The sequence below is a fragment of the Miniopterus schreibersii genome (assembly GCF_964146895.1).
Source record: "Miniopterus schreibersii genome assembly, chromosome: 6".
Taxonomy (NCBI): domain Eukaryota; kingdom Metazoa; phylum Chordata; class Mammalia; order Chiroptera; family Miniopteridae; genus Miniopterus; species Miniopterus schreibersii.
This window is the reverse complement of record NC_138107.1, coordinates 41,053,521-41,074,118: the sequence shown is the minus strand read 5'-3', so window position 1 is coordinate 41,074,118 and position 20,598 is coordinate 41,053,521. Positions and strand designations below refer to the sequence as shown.

The 20,598-nt window shown below is 35.0% G+C and overlaps 2 protein-coding genes across 6 annotated transcripts in view; one reads left to right on the top strand and one right to left on the bottom strand.

The window, feature by feature from the left end:
• RARS2 (arginyl-tRNA synthetase 2, mitochondrial) overlaps window positions 1-3,238 on the top strand; it is a 51,912-nt gene extending 48,674 nt beyond the window's left edge. The window contains exons 18-20 of one of the 2 annotated variants that reach the window (XM_081140940.1): window positions 958-1,032; window positions 2,336-2,399; window positions 2,874-3,238. In XM_081140940.1, the coding sequence (XP_080997066.1) occupies window positions 958-1,032; window positions 2,336-2,399; window positions 2,874-2,960 (226 nt within the window). In that variant the 3' untranslated portion in view covers window positions 2,961-3,238. Of the gene's footprint in view, window positions 1-957; window positions 1,033-1,549; window positions 1,625-2,335; window positions 2,400-2,873 lie in introns of those variants that run through there. The other variant, XM_081140941.1, reaches the window with a different exon arrangement.
• A 687-nt stretch (window positions 3,239-3,925) lies between these two features.
• The window catches only part of SLC35A1 (solute carrier family 35 member A1), a 29,002-nt gene continuing 12,329 nt past the window's right edge, over window positions 3,926-20,598 (bottom strand). For 2 of the 4 annotated variants that reach the window (XM_081140942.1, XM_081140943.1), the window contains 6 exons: window positions 15,193-15,352; window positions 14,860-15,012; window positions 9,518-9,584; window positions 7,379-7,555; window positions 6,807-6,941; window positions 3,926-4,837 (listed from right to left, as the gene is read on the bottom strand). In XM_081140942.1, coding sequence (XP_080997068.1) covers window positions 4,710-4,837; window positions 6,807-6,941; window positions 7,379-7,555; window positions 9,518-9,584; window positions 14,860-15,012; window positions 15,193-15,352 — 820 coding nt within the window. In that variant the 3' untranslated portion in view covers window positions 3,926-4,709. Of the gene's footprint in view, window positions 4,838-6,806; window positions 6,942-7,378; window positions 7,556-9,517; window positions 9,585-14,859; window positions 15,013-15,192; window positions 15,353-18,360; window positions 19,514-20,598 lie in introns of those variants that run through there. The other 2 variants (XM_081140944.1, XM_081140945.1) reach the window with 2 other exon arrangements.

Here is a 20,598-nt window from a genome sequence, read left to right as displayed (position 1 = left end):
CTTGGGCCGTGTAGAGCCCCCAGGCTGGATGTTCCCCACCTCTGCTCTAGGTCAAGAAGTTGTTTTTTAAGTTTGTTTTTTTTTAACGTATCTTTATTGATTTCAGAGAGAGGAAAGGAACGGGAGAGAGAGATATAGAAACATCAATGATGAGCAAGTCATTGATTGGCTGCCTAGCCCGCAACCCGGGCATGTGCCCTGACCCGGAATCGAACCCCGATCTCCTGGATCCTAGGTCGATGCTCAACCGCTGAGCCACGCCTGGCCGGGCACAAGTTTCATTTTTTAACAGATCATCTTCTCACCCTCTGTGATAAGGAAAATCCCTGCCTTTGCGCAGTTTCCCTGAGACCATAAGTCCTTCATTTGCCTATTGGTTTCATTTTAGTTTCAAATATGCATCTGTCTGATGCCCTCATACAGGGCGAAAGACCACACCTTTGAGCTCTCTCAAGCATCACTTGTGAAGCCAGACGAGTGAGGAGAAATCAGCTTCTGGAAGGGATGTGGGTGGTTAACAAAAGTTTTGTCTGATTGCCACACAGTAGTCAATGGTCAGGAGTTAGTTTACTCACATTTGGCTGATTTAGTGAGGAAAAGCAAGCCAACTTGGATTTCCTGGCATTGAGGGTAGGCTCTGATTGCTAGTTTCTAGATTATGTTCCTAAACATCACTAAGTGGCTTTTACATTCAGTTCAACAGCCATGATTTGAGTCCTTGCACTGAGCTAGGCCTATGGGATAAAATGATGATATAGAAAGTACCTTCCATCAAGGAATTTGGGAGAGAAAAATGTGCCTTTACCTTCAACTGTACACAAGGTCTTATCTTCATATACCTTCTACCCTTAGTGATGTCAAGTCAACCTTACATCCTAGATCTTTGTCTTAATATCTCAGCTTAGTGTAACATGCACAGTCTTCCCCTGACGGCTGCTCCTGTCATCTTTCTTGTAGGTTCGACGAAGTGCTTTATAGATCATCTCAGGACCTTCAACCCAGGCATATTGTCAGTTACCTTCTAACTCTAAGGTATTTTTATAATCTTGCAATTTCAGGTATAAACAGATATCTGAGATCTGATCTGACAAAGAACCTTTGTTTCATCTAAAGTTTTCCTATACACAAACCCTTTGGCCTAAAAAACTTACGTGCTTTAGGTTACAGGAATTGCTTCATCTTTGCAAATTAGCAATTAACGTTCATTCATTTATTCACTCGGTAATATAAGGTGCAGTCACTAAGGCAAGTGAACAGGAAAGAGCAGCCTCACAAGTGGTTACAGAACAATGTGTACATGTTGGGATAGAGTGGATATGAGAGAAAATGTCAGGGCACTCAGCCCAGCCCTCAGGGAGGGCTTTTCGGAGGAAAGGAGATACTCACCAGGAGAAGCAAGGTGGCATTAGAGGAGGAAAAAGCCCAAAGTTAAAGTTAAGCAAGAACATGATACAGTAAAGGACCTATAAGCATAGTCCCAGGAGGGATCAGAAATGAAGCATGTACGTGCCTTTTTGCCATGTACTAAGGCATTTCATCTTATTTTCAGGGAAGCAGGGTCCACAAAACGTTTTTAAGCAGAGGCACAGAAATATCAGTCAGCTAGAGGGTAAGAATGAGTCAAAGAGGTGAGTCAGTGACACTTCCATAGAAATTTCATGGTAGCTATTTTAGAAACTTTGACCAGAAATTGTCTTCTGTAGTGACAACTCCATCTCCCCATAATGTTCTTTAACAAAGGAAATACTTGCTTTTACTCAAAATTTACTGAAATCAAAGATTTATTGGGACTGTTCTCTTAATTATGCTTTCTACCTTTTCCCTGATTTAAATAAATTTTTCCTTTAAATTCCATTTAGGAATATAGAAATGAAGAAGCCAGGAAGTCCTATTAAATGTCACTTAATCATTGAAATGAATGTTATAAGCATCATTTCTCTGGCACATCTGTACTTGCTGCCATACTTAAATAGAAAAGATGCTTTAAAAATGAGTGGCCAGTATGTGTGCAGAGTTGACTGATAACTGGTCTTTTTTTTTTTTTTTAAGGGGGAGAGAGAGATTTGTGGTTACACTTATTTATGCATTCATTGGTTGCTTCTTGTATGTGCCCTGACCTTGGTATTGGGACGACACTCTAACCAACTGAACTACCGGGCCAGGGCCTTCAGCTTTCCAACTTTTGATACATTTTAATGGCTCTATATATACTTTTTTTTTTTCTTCTTTTTTTCTGTATCTTTAAATTGAGGGAGTAAAATTAGGTATCAGGCTTATATGTTACAACAGGAAATTACTGCTGGTCCTAACCAGAATTTCTCTCTTCCCGTTGCAGTCATCTTGCAGCTGTGGCACACAGAACACTGCCCATAAAAGAGAGTCCTCCTGAAGTCGCTGGGGTATGTTACACTGAGTGTTTTGTGTGTTAATCTCTAGCATCCCCAGACTGATATTACTGAGTCAGTCCTGCAAATGTTTCTAAAATAGCATCCTATTGTTCAACTACAGCAATGTTATAGTCTAAGGTAATAACTATAACTGGGTTGTAACAATCAGCATTTATATACTTTCCAACATACTAAACTATGAAGCACATTTTCCTACATGAAATGTTAGTGATGAGTTCTCCTTATCTGAAGCTGTACTGTATGAGACTGTCGTTCCCCAACCCTTGGGTTCCAGTGTTACAGTTAGAGATTCTAGGAATTTTGTGTTCCATTACCTACAGCAAACCCTAGGGCACTTTGCAATACTGTTTCTACTTTAAATTAGAAAACATTTAGATTTACTCTTAAGAACATTCTTATTTATTCACTTTATAGTTAGCCTATTATTGAATTGAACATTTAATCGTTCTTTGATTTATTTTGTAGGCCAGACTTCATCTTTTCAGAGCTGTCCGTTCTGTCCTAGCCAATGGAATGAAACTTCTTGGAATAACACCTGTATGTAGAATGTAATTTCTAATTAAAATGGCTTTTTAAATACTAAATTAATTTTAGTTATCTATTCTTATATGCCTTGCTGTTTAGAATAGAATTTAAGCTATTATTCTGTGTCAGAATCTATATATTAAGTCTATAAGTGATTTATCAACTTATTAAATCTTGATCTTTAAAAACAAATCATCTGAGTTCCCTCATGGTCATTAAGTACTAAACAGACTTTTATAAAATTAGGTTAAATCTTTTAAATGCATTGTGGTCTAATGTGAATAAAGGGTTAGAGTTTAAACTCTACGTTGAGGTTTCTTACAGTGTCATTCCTCCAGAAACTGTTTCTAATGTTTTCATCAAGTAAAACTGGTAAGGAAAAATATGTCAAATTTCTTGTAGTTATGGCTGGTTCTGAAAAAATTTAGGGAGCCCAGTATTACACCGTTTTGCCAATACAGCTGACAACTCCCAGAGAAGAGATCTCATGCTTACCTTTTCCTTGATATATATACAGGTAACAATTACTACGTGATCTCAGGAACTGGATACATTTGAATAACAAGAAATTACTTGTACATAAACCATTTCCTTCAGGTATCTATCTGCATATTGGTGAAACATGTTTTGTGTGACTTGTTTAGGTTAACATAGTAGGACGTGGTGCATTTGGTCAGTACAGCTATCCTTACCTGCCAGCTTTTCCATTCAGGTCTGCTATAATTTATTTTAAACGTTGCTACTAGTATTGTAAATACCAGTGGCAGTCTACTTTTATGAATAGAGAAGGAAACTGGCATGAACCAAGCTTCTCTAGTTGAACGAATATAGTTTTATATTAGCAAGTACATGGTATACCTTTAGTCAGAGTTAGTTTATAAGCTATAATAATACAGTTTCAACACAGAAAATTTTAAATGTAATGTTTGGAATTAAAAGTTTGTTTTTGCATTATCTTAACGGTCATATCTATAATACAAAAAGTGATCAAACAAATTTCATATGAAGTTTATTGCTGAATTTCCCTATTAACATAGAAATTTTTTAAAAACACAGAATTTCATAAATTATTGAGAGCCCCACAGCTAAACATACTTTATAAAAAAAGTACAAAAGTGACATTAGAAATATTTTTTGAAGAAAAGTACATCATCTAACAGCAAAGAAACATGAATCCAGACAATGAATGGCACAAACACAGCACTTAAAAGGAGTACTCAGTCACCACCCACCACCCAGGAATCATTGTCTGGGTTATGAAATATTCAGTTTGAGTAAGATGCACATTCAATTTATTTCTGACTAGCCTGTCTTGTTTTTGTCTCGCATAAGAAAAGATCTAGGTCTTTACTGCTGTTGGGACAAAATACGTACATGAATTGGGGAACAAGGAGGGGTCGTCCTTCTCCCCTGGTACCTGAACAAGAGAGCAGTTAGTACAGAAATGGCTTTGGCACTTTAACATTGTCCCAAACCTTGATACTTGAATATTATAGCCTCATGTGATTTTTTACCAACATATCATCTCCATACTTTTATATACATTCTATATACAATAAAAAAATCCCTTCATTCTAAAACAAAATGGGTTGACCCCAACCAGGTCACATTAAATCTTTGTAGCAATCCATTCAAGATAGCTTTCTTCTTAATTCTTTAAATGCCACACAGTTAATTTGTTATTCTTGTTTGTTTAAGCTACCTTCTGGGATTGATTTAAGGCTCTAGTTTAATGCAAATGGTTTAATCTTAGTGGAATCGCGATTGAGGCTGAAATCACACACCACTGACTCTCTCTTTTGAAGCCGTTTCTCCTTGTTGGATGGATGTAGTGTCTTGTCTGGGTAATCCATAGAAATATATAGAAACACATACAAGAAGAGCACCCAGAGCAAAGGTGAGTGCTGAAAAGAAAAACAAAATAAGCTTAATCTGTATTTGTGTCTGTAAAACTAATATAACGGTGATTAATTTAAAATTTTCAAAATTTCCAATTACGGGTTTACTCCATTCCTCTATTTGCATTTATGACAAGTCAATTTTAAAATGAAATGTAAATATGGAACATAAATAAATATTTTTATGATGTTAAGGTTTAGAAAGATCGAGGGAGTGACAATCACTGACTATACACTTTTCAAGAACACAAGTATGCATGTCCTGAATCACTGATAAAGACCATACTAACTTCCCTATATGCTGATTAAAAGAGAACAGTGGGGTGTAGCTTTTCTGTACTAGAAACCTGTGAAAATTTAGAGCAAAAAAGTTAGGTGACCAATGAATGAAACCACTGAAGATTCCTAAATAGAAGAGGTGGTGATTTACTAAGTAAAATTCCATTTTCTGCTACCCTTATTTTTTATCACCTTAATCCTGAAAACAGGACACCACTGAATTACAGCTTGTCCAAACTTGACCAGTAGTCACTTTATAAATAAATGCTTATGTCAAAACTGTATACTCCATTCAAAACTGAACCATATTCTACATGGAGTACAATGGGAGTCTTAGCAACTTTAAAACAATGGCATGTAAAGAAATGCCATCAAGCTATGATTTTAGTTCAATCCTAACCAGAAAAGACTAGCTTTACCTTCAAAAAAAGGGGAAGGGGTAAATTAAAACTAAATAAGAAACTGGAAGATTGTTAAGACAGTCTAATTAATTTCCTTGACCATCATTAAGACAGAACACTGACCAAAAGCATTTTATACTTTTCCCAAATATTCCTTAGGAGCAAAGTCGTAAGGATTTATTGGGCATAAGGATGGGTCAGAACTTCAATTAAAATTTCACCCAAATCAGGTAAGAAAAATATCTAAAGGAGGGACTTGATACTTAAATGGTAAGTGGTTGGCCTTATACAGAATACTTACTATGTGACAGGCACTATTCTAACCACTTTACCTGAAACAACCCTAGGTCATAGGTGCTACTACCATTCCCATTTTATAGATGAAGAAACTGAGACACAGGTTAGTAACTTCCCCAAGGTGACACAGCTAATAAATGGCACAGGCAAAATTTGAACCATGCTATAAAATGGTTTTCTAAGATTTCTACAAGGTTGCTGTTCCTCATAACAGGAGTCAATTTTTAAATGAAATATAAAATATGGGCCAGGTCTGTTTCTTTTCAGTGTCAATATTTGACAGATTTTCCTCATGTATTAGTAAATAAAATTATTATTACAGCATAAAACCACCCTTAAGTGTTAAGTCAACACCACTGCTTAAATAAGAAGCCAACTTAATGCTGGATGTGGGCTAGCAACAATTATATTAGAAGGACTAGAATAGTGGTGGTGCCAGAATGCCAGCTATAATAATAAATTCTGTATCAATTCCTCAAAAAAGAAAAGAAAATTTAGATTTGAAAACCAGTTTGCATCCAAGTCCAAAACAGTTAGGAAGGTACAAACTAAGGGGGGAATGAAAGAATTTGTCTGTTCTTTCCGCAAAAAGCTTTGTTTATTCTAATTCCATCATTTCCTAAAGTTCTTATATTTATTTCCCCATGTACCTCATCATAGTATATTCACCCTGAAGCACTTGTCTTATATCTAATACCTGGGGAACTGGGAGGCTTTGACTGCAAAAAAAGCTCTTTATTTCTAGTAACTAAGTAGCCCCCTCACTTTCACAAAGAACCAGCACCCCTCAGTGTAAGCGCTAGGACTATTTTTTTAAAAACCTAAGTATTGCTGACGCACATTCCACACATCTATGAACCGCTGCACTTGTAGAATAAACTATAACAAAACTAGGAATTTCTATAAAACACCATGACCAATGCCACATTTAAAAGACAAATCAAGGAAGTGAGAGGCATTTCCATGTTAAAAACTTAAAAATACAAACTAAGACATACTTATCTGTAATCCAAACAGCAGCACTGAAGCAATGGTGGAAAGGACAATGGCTGCTGCTGCAGAAAAGCCTTTCATGATATTGTCTGTGTACTTGACCACAACAGAAGTGTAGAGGCCTCCAACACTTGCAAGAACTTGTATACAAAAAGAAAGAAAATCTTAACACTCAAATAAATGAAACATTCTATGATGGTGAGGCAATTTTCTTCCCCAGAGATGCCATGCTAATTTACCTGGGAAAATACTATTTTCCTTAGAAGCAGCCATCTGAGAGAGTTTATACTAAAATTCAGTAGTAGTTCCTACAAAACTACTGATGCCCAAAGGGCTATGTGATCGACTACTAAAGTGTACACATTTATTGCTAACACATTAGATACTTCTGATTGTGAAGGCAAAATTGCTTTGGGACAGCTATGCCACAAAAGTCAGTCAATAAAACCAAAGTTACATTTTCAAACTGGTGTTCACAGTATAAAGGAACAATTCCAAAATGCTATAAAGCCTTCAAATGGACATCTAACTTTTAAAAAATGGGTCTACCCAGAACCTTTAATTCCTGGATACTTACAGATGACAAACCAGACATAATATGTGTAACCATAGAAAAATCCTTTTTCTTTAATTTCAGCTCCATCTGACAAGTAGACGCCAACTAATGTCACAACAATCCCTGATAGATACATTTGAATGTTTCTCACCCAAAGGGAAGTGTCTGAACTCTTTAAAACTTTTTCAAAGTACACTCCTGAAAGAAAATTAGATATCAAATATGAAATAAAGATATTAGAAATTAACTTAAAATGTCTTTCACTTAGAACAATAACTTGGAGACATGATAATACAAAGTATGTGATTTGGGAGACAAACATTTTACATTAAATGCACATTTATTATGTTTGTGTGACACATGGCATACTGAACATTATCAATTTTTTTTTACAGCAAATTAATAATTAAGATGGAACTTTCTAACTCACATACTGTTAAGAATAGTTTCTGCCATAATTACAGCAATAAGATAGATCACAAAAACTGTTAATATCAATAAAAGACTTTCTTTGGTCAACTGGAAAACTATACTATTAGAGTCAATTATCTTAGTCACACCCCTATAATATCTGCCTAGTAATGAATAGTCCCAACTTTGCAAAAGTAACCTATATAATCGCCACTTGCGATTTTTTTCTGAGTAAACAACACAACCAAAATAAAATTTAAATAGAACTTGCTGGGTGGGGACATTTTCCTTAAAGCAAGGCTCCCAAAGCCAAGTTCACACACAATGTCAGAAGGATCAAGAACTCCTTAAGTAGATAATACATTCTCCGTGTATGTGCATTTTTCTGTGGTTGGGAGTTCAAAAGCTTTTTTCACATACTACCAAAAGAGCACATGACACCACCTCCCCAAATCACATGCCACTGCTGTAAGTTTTATACTTAAAATGAACACATGTTTAACAAAGACATTAAAGATTTTAATTATAAATACCATGTTAATTAAAGATTTAGGAATTGCCACCTACTAATACACTAAAAATTCTAATGAAAAACAAGATTGTTTTTGACAAACATATATATTGGGAAGAGCCAGAGACTAGGAACAAACATATAATGGCTATTCCAATTTCCACCTTTGAATTTCTTATCTGGGAATCCACTTAACTACTGGGTGCTCAGTTGTTCCAGCATAGAGGGGTATTAAACTATACACCATTTCCCCAACTGTGTATTGAGAAGTTGAACTAACTAGAATGTTGGACACAAACATTTAATTGTTCAAAATAATGCTTTTGGGTGACTCGATTTTGTTTCTAATTTGCTAGTTACTAAGAATAAAAGTTTAGCATGATGCTATAAAGTATATTCCAACATTTAGATTTTCCCCTTATCAAACCTTTTTTACAAACAATATTTCACTTCCACATCCAGCCTGCTTCCCTAGTCAAAAATAAAAGCAGCGTCCTAACTCTTGAAATAACACAAATAAAGATAAATAATAAAGACATATATCTATAATTAATATGCTCTTTACTAAAAAGAACTTTCAGTTTCTTCTCTGTTAAAACTATAAAACACATTTCATTCCTTACGTTACACATTCATATACTGTCTCTTGATTGAGTGGAGAATTGCTTGTCCCTACATGAGTCCAGACTTCCTTGTTTATTTGATGTTAGTGATTTTGGTTCCTGTCCGTTTTGGGCTGTTACTTTTATGTATTAAGTTTTCTGAGATACTCTCTCAACCCCACCCCTTTTTTCTCCTTGTTGAAGTAGAGGAAGAACTTGAAGTAACTAGGGAAAAACAAATACTGAGCTAGTGTACCGTAAAGCAGCAGAATCTAGCCTGAGGATAGTGACAGTTCCAGGAAAATGAAAAGTAGTACTGGAGTTTTCTGATGGCTAACCTTCCATTTTCAAAAGTCTTTTCATTTACTTTTGGGTTCTTGGCTGGACTAAGGACAACAAATACATTCTTAGATAACTGTAAGTATGAATAAGGACTGAGGACTGAACTGAGTCAAACACTACCATGCATTTACTGGAAAAATAGCTGACATAAAACTAAACTATAGGTAAGCTTTAAGGGAAATAAAATTGTTAGTTATTGTTAGTTATAATAAAACAAGATAAACTAGACCCTTATTTAAAGTCTGATATTTTTTAAATTGGACAATAGAATAAAATGTTGCTTTTATGATTTACCTGCAAATCCTGAGCACAATACAGCAATAGCTATAGCTCCAAACCCTAACAATGGATTCTGTTCCACCTGCAATAATAATGTTTTAAGTTATTTTTAGCAACTAATAAATGGAATTCATCCAAGAGAACAAATAAATAAACACAAAAATTTGTGTTACAGTTCTACTGAAAGTAGTTACCATATCAAACACAGCTATTCTGTAGAATAACACAGGACCAAACAAAAGGCCATCCAGAGATTAACCAAAGCACTTAAGTTAAAAATGTGACCCTCAAATCACAACCATAGTAAATATTTAAAATAAGGTGTGCTTATTTCTTAGTAATGATGGGCACCCTAGCATAGAATTTTGCATAATCAGCCTGCCTCTTAATTGTAGCTTCTGCCACTACCCCAACTCAAAGCTTATAGCATCAATCACAGAAATAGTAAGTTTTAATTTGTTTTGAGGTTTCCTGCTTTATTGCATTTTATCAAATATTAATAGCTTACTTGCTATGTACCAGATATACTATGTTGTATGCTAAATGAATAAAGACAAAGGTGATGCACAGCTATGGTCCCTAAACAGTTCATGGAAAGGAGTGATTCAGGTATATGTAATCATAACACTGTGCTAACAGATGCATGTATATGGGCTCCAACCTACTGTTTCAACTTTATTTCCCTTTTCTTCCCTAAAGTAATCCTCAGGAGCTTTTACCAGTCTTTCCTCAGAGATAAATACACTCTCTGTACTAACAATGAAACTAAAGAGTTGAGATGCATGACTATAATATGTATGACAAGCATATACCTTGTTCAAAATAAGTAAACCTGATATACGGAGAGTATTACTTCATGTTAAGTACCTGAAAAAGAAAGCTTGGTCTAAAATGTTTGCATGAAGACAAAAGGAGAAATAGAAGATACTATGGACTACTGGATCTCAAAGTATGGTCCCTGGACCAAGAGCAACATCATCACCTGGGAACTTGTTAGAAATGAACACTGACAGGCCCCAGCCCAGACCTACTGAATCAAACTATGGGGATGAGGCCCACAATCTGTTTAACCTTCCATTTGACTCTGATGTACACTAAAGTTTGAGAACCATTGTTATAGACGACAATTGATAAACATGAATGCTTTCCTAATACAAACTACAAGATTGGCATAGATATGAGAAAAAATGGTGTGAGATTTCACCTATTCCAAAAACTGCTAGGAAGGTCAAGCTACTAAAAACAGTATGTGATAAATTCTTGGCTTTTCTGCCAGTTCAATCTCTCTACAGTTAGGAAAAACAGTGATAGACACAGCTCCTCTGGATTTAATTCTGACTAATAAGAAACTTCTGGGTGATGAAGTGGAAGTGATAGAAACTTCAAAGAACAGCCATCATGTCATTTTAGCATGAGTGATAGCCAAACAGCACAATTAAGAGACATACTCTCCAATCTTAAATCAAAATTCAGTAAAATTTCAAGTTAGCATTCCATAACTAAGAGGGAAATGGTTTAAGAGGTTCCAAAGAATGAGATTCTGATGAAGTGTAAAAGAATACATAAAGAAATCAATGTTACTAATTAAAAGCATCTTCAACGAATTCTGATTTTACAGGAACATACAAAAGAACTGCAGTACACATAACCAAGAGGAATCTAACCAGGAGTATCAAGAAATTGAAAACTCAGAATAAGCAGAGACTTGCAAAAATACTTTAAAACATTAAAGAAAGCTTTTAAAAATGTTTAGTTCAGGAAGAAAAGAGTGTGTTTCTTGAGCTAGATAATCTACTGTTAGATCGCAAGAAAACAGCTACACAAGTCTATTTTCCATTTTCTCTGTAAATAACAAGTAATAAACATATTTAAAAGGAAACTGAAGTCCAAGACATTTGGTTTGCTGTTATGAGAATACCTAGCTAAAAAAGTTCTAAAGAGTCTTGTCCAACACAGTAGCAAATCAAGATACTGATAACTATGACTTTAAGAAATAATGGAGAATGGAAGCCATGACAGAAAATTTTACTTGGGCAAATACTGTCCTATTTTTCCAAAGGCAGAGGGAAAGAAAAGCTACAGAAATTATAGATGGCTGCTTGAGACCTATAAGCAGCCAGTACAGTTACCAAGAGCACAGGCTCTGGAGCCACGCTGCCTGGATTTGAGCAATGTGACTGGACACATGATTAACCACCTTTTCCTATCAGTTTCCTCATTTAAAATGGAAATAAAAATACCAGCTTCATATGGTTGTAGGCATAAGTGAGTTAATATATGTAAAGCACTTAGAACATTACTGGTAGTTGGTGCAATATAACTGATTGCAGCTGTTACTATTAATATTGATTACTAGCAAAATGCTACAACAATGACTTAAAGAACTTAAAAAGTTTAATGGTCATCACTGGAAAACAGTATGGCTTCCCTAAGAGTGAGACATACCAAATTTCCTTACTGAAAGGATTCCTAGTACAAATGATGAGAGGAATTCCATAAAGATAATGTTTAGCAAGAAATATGATAGATTTGCATAATATTTTTCTGACTAAGACAGAAATTTAGTGAAGATAACAGTAAAATTCTATTCATAGTTGAGTGAATGTTCATACAGCAAAATCAAGCTACACCAAAAGCCAGTACCATATGAATGAGCCACCCTAGAAACATCCTCTAAGCCCAGTCAAGCATTCAGTTAACTGCAGCCCTACCCAATATCTTGACAGCTGCCTTTAAGAGGTCCCAAGCCAGCCAGGCCAGGTGATTCGGTTGGAGCATCATCCCGTACACCAAAAAGGTGGTGGTTTCCACCCCTAGCCGGGGTGCTAAGGGGGGCAACAGATTGATGTTTCTCTCTCACATCTATCTTTCTCTTTCTCTCTCTCTAAAATCAATAAACATATCCTAGAGTGAGGATTTAAAAAAGAGAGAGATAAGCCAGAACTACCTAGCTAAGGCACCCTCAAATTCCTGACCCATAAAACAGAGAGAATAAACATTTCTTAAACAAGAAAAAGTCAAGCTAAAGGGAGGTCTAATGGTATAGCCACAGAATTCTGGTCCTGTCTAAAAGTTAAAGTGATGACCCAGAAGGTGTATTTGTCAAATCTGTAGAAAGCATAATACTCAAAAAACTAATAATAGATAAGGACTGGAAAGACCTCAGAGGCCTGAACAATGACCCAAAGCTCAGATAAGTTAAATAAACACAAACATCCTGCATTTTGGTTTGGAAGAAGCCCACTGCACAAGACACATTTGAGATAAACTGTATTTGTGAAATAGCTACATATGGTTGTGTATAATCAATTATAGAGCGGATATCCACCACAAAAAATACAAATACTGTATAATCTTATGCTGATTTAACAAGTCTTTAGTACTTACAACATAGCAGGTAATTACCAAGTAATACTTCACACTGCTCAGTCAACATCTAAGATAGTGTGAAGTTTTAGGATGTACTGAGAACAACAGATGAATGCATCTAGAAGAGAAATACAGGGAAGTACTAGGGCAAGAGGCCAGGATAGGAAAGTCTAGAAACTATGTTATAGAAAACCACAAGGTTGTCTCAATTAGGAAGAAAAGACCTGGAAAGTAAGTATGAGACACTCTCCTCAAACATTCAGAGCATATACGGGAGTTAGTAGGAATGTGAGTTATTCTGACAAGAACAAAGAACAATGAGAGGCAGTTACAGGAAGTTGTACTCTGTTTAAAGTATAAAAGAACTTTTTAGAACAGTCATTTTCAACCTTTTTCATCTCATGCACACATAAGTTAATTACTAAAATTCTGTGGCACATCAAAAAATATATATATTTTGCACATCTGACAAAAAAATATTTTGATTCATTCATACTGACTGCTACTGTTGTGTTGGCTGTCTTTTTTTTTATTTGACAGTCTAAGGGAAAAGAGGTCAGTGCCCCTGACTAAAGAGTCAGGTGTTGCATGTTTTAAAAATTCTTGCTACACAGCAGTTGAAAATTGCTGCTCTAGAGGGATCCAAAAGTAGGATAAATTGCCCTAGACTCTGCTTTAGTTTACTAAACTTTTCACGTACATTACCTATGTGAGGTGGACCTAACATCTTTTCTAATGGTGTGAGATGTTACTTAAAGTTCACATTTAACTTTTAATTACATATTGGCCTTACTTTCCAACAAATTATTTCTCTGCAGGTCTACAGCCTGTTAAATGTGCAGTGCATAGTTGATCAGTGTTATGAAATGTCACCAAGAATATGAGCATGTTTAAACATGTTGACACAATAAATATTCATCTAAAATTCATTTTCTGGGGGGGAAAATCTCCACCAAGCTAGAAAGGAACTACGTAAAAAGGAAATGACTTCCTGTTTTAACAAGCTCTCCTTACATCCCCAGCTGCCCTATAGTCCTAAGAGAGCTTTCATTTACTAAAAGTTGAAGAGTGTCTTCAATTGTAGAAGGAAACTAATGAATTTCAGAAAGTCATTCACTGGCGTTCCACTTCCTTCTCCTCTCTAGGGAAATAACTGATTAAAGCAGGTAACATTTTAAAATTCAGGCATGTACCTTAACATTTAACTCTTAGCAAGCTAATAGTTATATAAGTACACTTTTTGTCCTATTTTAGTTATCAATTATCTGTAAAAACACTACTCCCCTGTAATCCCTATCACTGACAATGGGAGTATGTGCAAAAGGATTAAAACCTGCGCCGGCTAGATGGCTCAGTTGGTTGGAACATCGTCCCATACACCAAAAAGCCTGTGGGTTCAATCCCCAGTCCAGAGCGTACGGGAGGCAACCGATCGATGTTACTCTCTGTCCCTTCCTCTCTCTCTAAAATCAATAAACATATCCTTGGGTGAGGATTAAAAAACAAAAGGATAAAATACTTGAAGTGGGGGATGCTGAGAGATGAAAATTAGATGGATAAACCTTGCCCAAAGTTTCTAAGAAAATGTCTAAAAGAAGCCTAGAAGTTCTGAACATACGCATGTTGTATAGTTGTCAACAATTTTAGTCACAGGTTAGCCATTAACTGTAACTTTGGACAAGTTACTTCACCTCTTTAGACTTCAATTTCTTCATCCATAAAATGAAGGGGGTAGATAACATTAAGTTTATGGTACCTTCCATCGCTAACACTTTATGCATATTCCCCTCTAAAAAGAAAGGAAGCCAATTTAAGTTACATTATCCTTAATAATAATATATCCTAAGGGGATTAAAAAAGCCTATCTATAGGGCAAAGATTATTTTCAATCAAAGAAATATAATCGTGCTACATTAAGCAATGTGACCGAAATGTGTAAGACATACGCAGTTTCCTATTTCAGTTATGGTAAACATTTTGTTTCTTACCATGACTTTAGTAGCTTGGGCTGGTTTCCACTGTACAAGTGTGACTCCACCACACAGCATAAAAACTGAAATCCACTGTAATTTGCTGAGTGTCCGGTTTAACATTAAAACGGTACATAAAGCAGTACAGGGAATCTTCAATTGGTAGGTCACCTAGAAACAAAAGAATTAATGAACTTAGTTAACATTAGTCTCTGACACAACTATTTCTGATATCATTAACAGAATTATCGAGAAACACATTTGATAATGTGATAAAGGGTTAGTAAAAATAATTTCACCATAAAAACATTTTTTAAGATTCTGCTCTTCATTATCATTTATTTCACTTACCTGGTACACTGCTGCATCCAGGTTGCTAAGAGCTAGGAAAGCCATATTGTTCTGAATAGCATACACTAACGATGGCACACTTAACTTCAGCAGTTCTTTGGGGCTCCCCAAGACATTGTCTCTTAAAGATGTCTTGAATCTGCCCAGACTACCAGTTTCTCTTTGAAAACAAAAGGGAGAAATGAGAAGGAGTTGAGGAAAATTAAAGAACATCCTTTTGATAAGAATTCTTCAGTCATAGTGTAGCTATATCAAGTCCATTGATGTAATTTAGCAAACTTACTTTGTTTTATAATTTTCAACTAATTTTAGATTAAAAGGAATACACCAACAAATGCATAAAAGAAAAACAACTATAAGTCCTACTTGGGAAAATATGAAAACAATCAGATTTACCATCGTCAACCTGTGGTCAAAGTTCCAGGAGTTTTTGAGTATATTAAATAATGAAACAACAGGGAACCAGAAATACTGATTATTACCTATAAAAACTTAACCCCTGACACTTTAACTGTAATTACATCAAGTTCACCCTGATTATTTTTTACTCAGGCTGCATATCCATTTTTAAAGGTTTTTTTAAAAATGTATAAACAAATTTAATAGTAAACAAAAGAAAAAGGCTTTGGTAGCTATGGAAGTTACTTGGGATAGGAATTGATGGATTCAGGTCAATATCATTTGCAAATTTGCTCGGTGCTTATAAAGTGTATTAGACAATAAATCTAAGCATATTCTCATAAAACTCAAGTACATACCTATAGTTTTGTGAGAAATTTACTAATACCAACAAAAACTATAATGTATATTAAAAGTTTACTACTTGACTGCATATTGATTATGCATGCCCTTAACTATTCTTATTTTTCCTCAGGAGGAACTAGATAATCTGGCTTATTTCCCCCATTGTAAATCATAAGCATCAACACCAAAAAAAAGTACTTTATCAAAAGGATCCTAACTGCAATTCACAATATCCTTAAGAAGACCATAATACTTTGTTGACCTGTTTCAACTGAAAGTTTAGGATAGTCACAATGAGCCTCTACATTTTCAGTTAACATATTAGAATCGATGGTCATTAATTGAATTTTTTCCTACAAAAATAATCACCAATGTTCTAACGGTGGTCCATAATGTTAAACTGACTACCTATACCTATCCAGTCTACAACACTCCAGCCCCCAAGAAAATGTTTTAGAAAGACAGGAAATTTGGCCTGGGCCATGGAAACAAAAAATATCCTTCTCAGTTACAGATCTTGCTCTGTTGCCAAATTCAGCCAGCTCCAATGGTAAGTCTATATGCTGAAAAGTAACACAAACAGCTTGGTGGGAGACTACAAACTCTATCCAGAAGAGGCAAAGAATACCAGAAAGATCACTCTACTGAGAAATTTTACGTAGTAGGGGTTTCCAGGTATCTGAAGATGGGCCCTTTAAACATTTGACATTCTTTTTCTAATTACTTTTAATGCAAATCTAAGGTGTCCTATTTGCTTTCTCAATGTCTTAAAGAGTATAAAGAATTTTTCAAAGAACGTTTTCCCTCAAGTATAAAATTGAAGAAAAAAATTAAAGAGAAAAAAGAGATTAAAATAATCAGAGAGATCCAACTATCTTAGCAAGGTGATGTATTAGAAAACATAACTGACCATTTTCCTTAATGTCATAATTCTCACTAGTAAGCAACTATATGAGAGGAAAGATTAAAATCTTAAAGATTTTGTGAAGTACAGGACACTGCTTTCACTGTACTTTACTTTTAATGCCCCAGGGAGCTTGAGAGGTATTCATTTGTACCCATTTCCACATTCTACCTCCTTCCATGTCCACTGATCTCCCACATAAGATTCCCCAAACTCTAGTATACCAGCTATTTGTCCTTTCCCTAATCTACTGCTATGGGCAATGCTATTTGTATTCACCCATTAGAGATACTCAGCCTTCAACAGTATCAAATTAATTTTTGGCTAATGAGAGAATACAGTTGATTTTCTTTTTTAATCACTGGTACCCTTTGTCCTATAGGAATATGGCTACTTAAGGATCTCACTGCTTTTTCTAATAACCATATCTGCACCAATAATAAAGGCTGCTGTAGTCCCTTTTCTCCCTGTCACTTTTCTCCTTATCTCTTCCACACTTTCCAGCTTTCACATAAAAAGAAGGGCCTATGAGACATCACCAGCCAATCTGAGTACTCCTTTCCCTATGTCTGACAAACCAGTAGAGAATAGTGTGTTGGATTAACATTCAGGTCTTTGGCTCTTCTGACTGTACCCTTTTCTGTTCAGTGCTTAGGAGCTACTACTTCTTCACTGCTGGGAAAGCTGCAGTATCTTTTTCTGGTTCCTTTGCTAATGTGGATGTTAAAGAAGCCAAGCTATACCAGAATGCTAACTACTGGAAAACTCAAGTTTCACTGTAGTACCTTAGAATTATATCAATATTATATAATTATAAATAAATAAGGTATTTTGAAATAAGTTACAAAAAATATCAGAGGATGCTAAAAGAACTTGTAAAAGAAAACACAAGCTCAGGAATAACAGAAAAACACAAGGTCAGGAATAAGAGAAAAAAGATCAGAAAGTAGATTAAGGAAATTTAGGAGGATAAGAAAGAATATGTGGGAATTAGTACACAGAAAGTTTTAAAGATAAATGATTTCAGTATTAATCAGGTTAAATCCTGCTTAATTTAACATATGTATTAATACAGCTCTGAAAGTTTATATTTAGCTTTACTCACTATAGTTAAAAAAAAAAAAAAAAAGTAACAGCAATACATCTTCCAGAAAACACTAGTGATCATCAATCCTTTTACTATTAAGTAGAAAAAAAAGAAATGATCAATTCTAAATATACTACAGCCTGAGTATACTATAAAAAGTAACAAAAACCAAAGGCCATTTTTTTCCTTCTATTTTCGTGCTGATATTTTCTTAGAAAGCAAATCCCAAGTACTTTAATGAGTACCTTTTGTTAAAAACAAATTTATTAAATTTAATTCTATAAATGACATTGCTAGGTAAGAGAAAGAGCATGTATAATCAAAAAGCATATACTAATTTTCATAGATGTAGTATTTCCCATTAAATTTCCTACTTGAACAATTTGTATGATTTTTATCACTAAAACAGAATCTATGTGCAGCCTTTGGTTACCTGAAGAAATTCTGAAGCTCCATGTTGATTGCAGAGATTCCGAGGCCGCCTCCCCCCCTAAATTTCCTATCAAACGGCTGAAACCAATCCTTTCTGACCTATGTTTGGTCAAAAGTAGGCCTCATTCTTCCAGCTCCTGATCTGACGAGAACTACTAGGAGGCATAAAATCCTTGGCTAGGTTACCAAGGCACTGTGCAAAATGGAACACAGCAGAAGTTAAACTCATGAGCTTAAGAAGTTTAAATCTTGTTAACAAATTTGTATCATCTGCAAAGTTAAGTATAATTAACTCACATAAAAGACTTTGGGGGCTAGGGATAAAAACCAATGATGAGGTCATTTGAGGACAAAAGTACTTATATGAGGCACATGACTTTTACTTTCTCCTCCTGTCCCTACACCCACTATAGCATGGGTACAAAGAGTCAGTCAAAATGTAAACTCAGCAGGAGAAATCAAATAGGGCTGGATAACCTACAACATAAGTATTTAATAGCTGCATTAATTATTCTAGGTAATACTTGAAATAGTAAAAATTTTCTCCAGCCTTATATGGATAGTGACTCAAAGATACACTTGGTTTATTACTAAACACACCCAAAGTATATATACATTTATACATCCTGCAAGGTTTAGTCTTTATAAACTGGTGAATAGCAAACAATAAAAAGCTGACTTTGTTCTAAGACAATGTGAAAGTGTTTTCATTTCCTTCTCTCATACCACAAATGACTCAAGCAAAACTGTCAGTTTTAATAGCTATGACAGGGGTTAGTAAAACATACAAATAACCAGTAATTTTCCTGTGAATTGTAGTAGTTTTATTTCAGATGTTGTACTGTTTTATGTACTGTTTCAATGAGATTACAACTTAGAAATTGGTAACTTATAATTCAAAGATTTTTAAAAATTAACTAATCACATAAGAGCTTTTACAGCAAACTACTAATCTGCCCCCTCACCATAACAGGATTTAATGGTTCCCGTCTCAATTTAAAAGTGATCTGATGTAATCCTACACGTGCACAATAGTGTATGTAAGAAAATAATGATTTCATTTTGTAGTCACAGAAGACAAAATGACCCCAATACCCATCAACAGAGACTCATATATATGATACATCCATATAATGGAACATCATGCGGCTCTCAAAAAGAATGAGACAGATTTCTGTGTACTGACATGGAACAATCTCTAAGATAAAACATTAAGTGAAAAAATAAACTGGAGCATAATGTATACTGCGTATATATACACACAGTGCATATAACTAAAACTCACCAGTTAGACCACATATACCTTAAACCTTATTTATCAAAGTAGCCATCCATTCATTCTTCCCCACACTCCCTTATTTTCTTGCAGTTCTAACTGAACTTCTCATTGAAATAAGTATAATTATCCACTCCAAAAATTACTGGAAATTATAAGTAAAATCAACAAGCATGGGGAAACCCAAAATTAATTACTAAAAGAAATTCAAAAAAAACATCAGTTTTTTTAATTACAAAATTCATTGAAGCAAAAAATGAATAACTCAAGTATTCCAGTCTTTTTACTATATGCTCTAAAACTAAAGGCAAAAAGAACTATATACAAATGCTGAACTTGTTACTAGGTTTTTCACAGCTGCATGTTAGAAATTCTAAATCTACTTATGTATTATAGGGTTGAGCAAATAAGTAAGTATCTTGAGGATAATGGGAGCTAGACTCATCACCATTGAAGAAGGGAACGAATATGAAAAAGGGGAAGGTTAAAAATCAATTCTGCAGTGTTGCATCAGAATTACAGGTATCAAACAATATGTAACTATAGTTATACACACAGATACACACACACACACACAGACATATACACAGAGATAGGTGGGTATGTGTGCACATATATTTCCTAGCTCTGTCTGCTGAAAGCAGCAGTGATACCCCAGTAGCAATGAGCACACCTAGTATCTAGATTCTGGTTTCTAAATACCATTTTGGGGGGGGAAAATGAACAAAGCTTCAAGGCTTCTGGAGAAATGTATGATTTCAGAGTTGGGGCAGGGAAAGTACAAGAGAAGTCTTGATCATCTTGACATGAAAAAAGGATGGAGGAACTGTTCTAGATTAAAGGAAGCTACAGATATGACAGCTAGAGGTAAAGTGTGATTATTTTACTATTAAAGGACATTAGTGGGCAACTGGCAAAATTATCTAAGGTTTGTGAATTAAATAGTATTGTATCAATACTGAA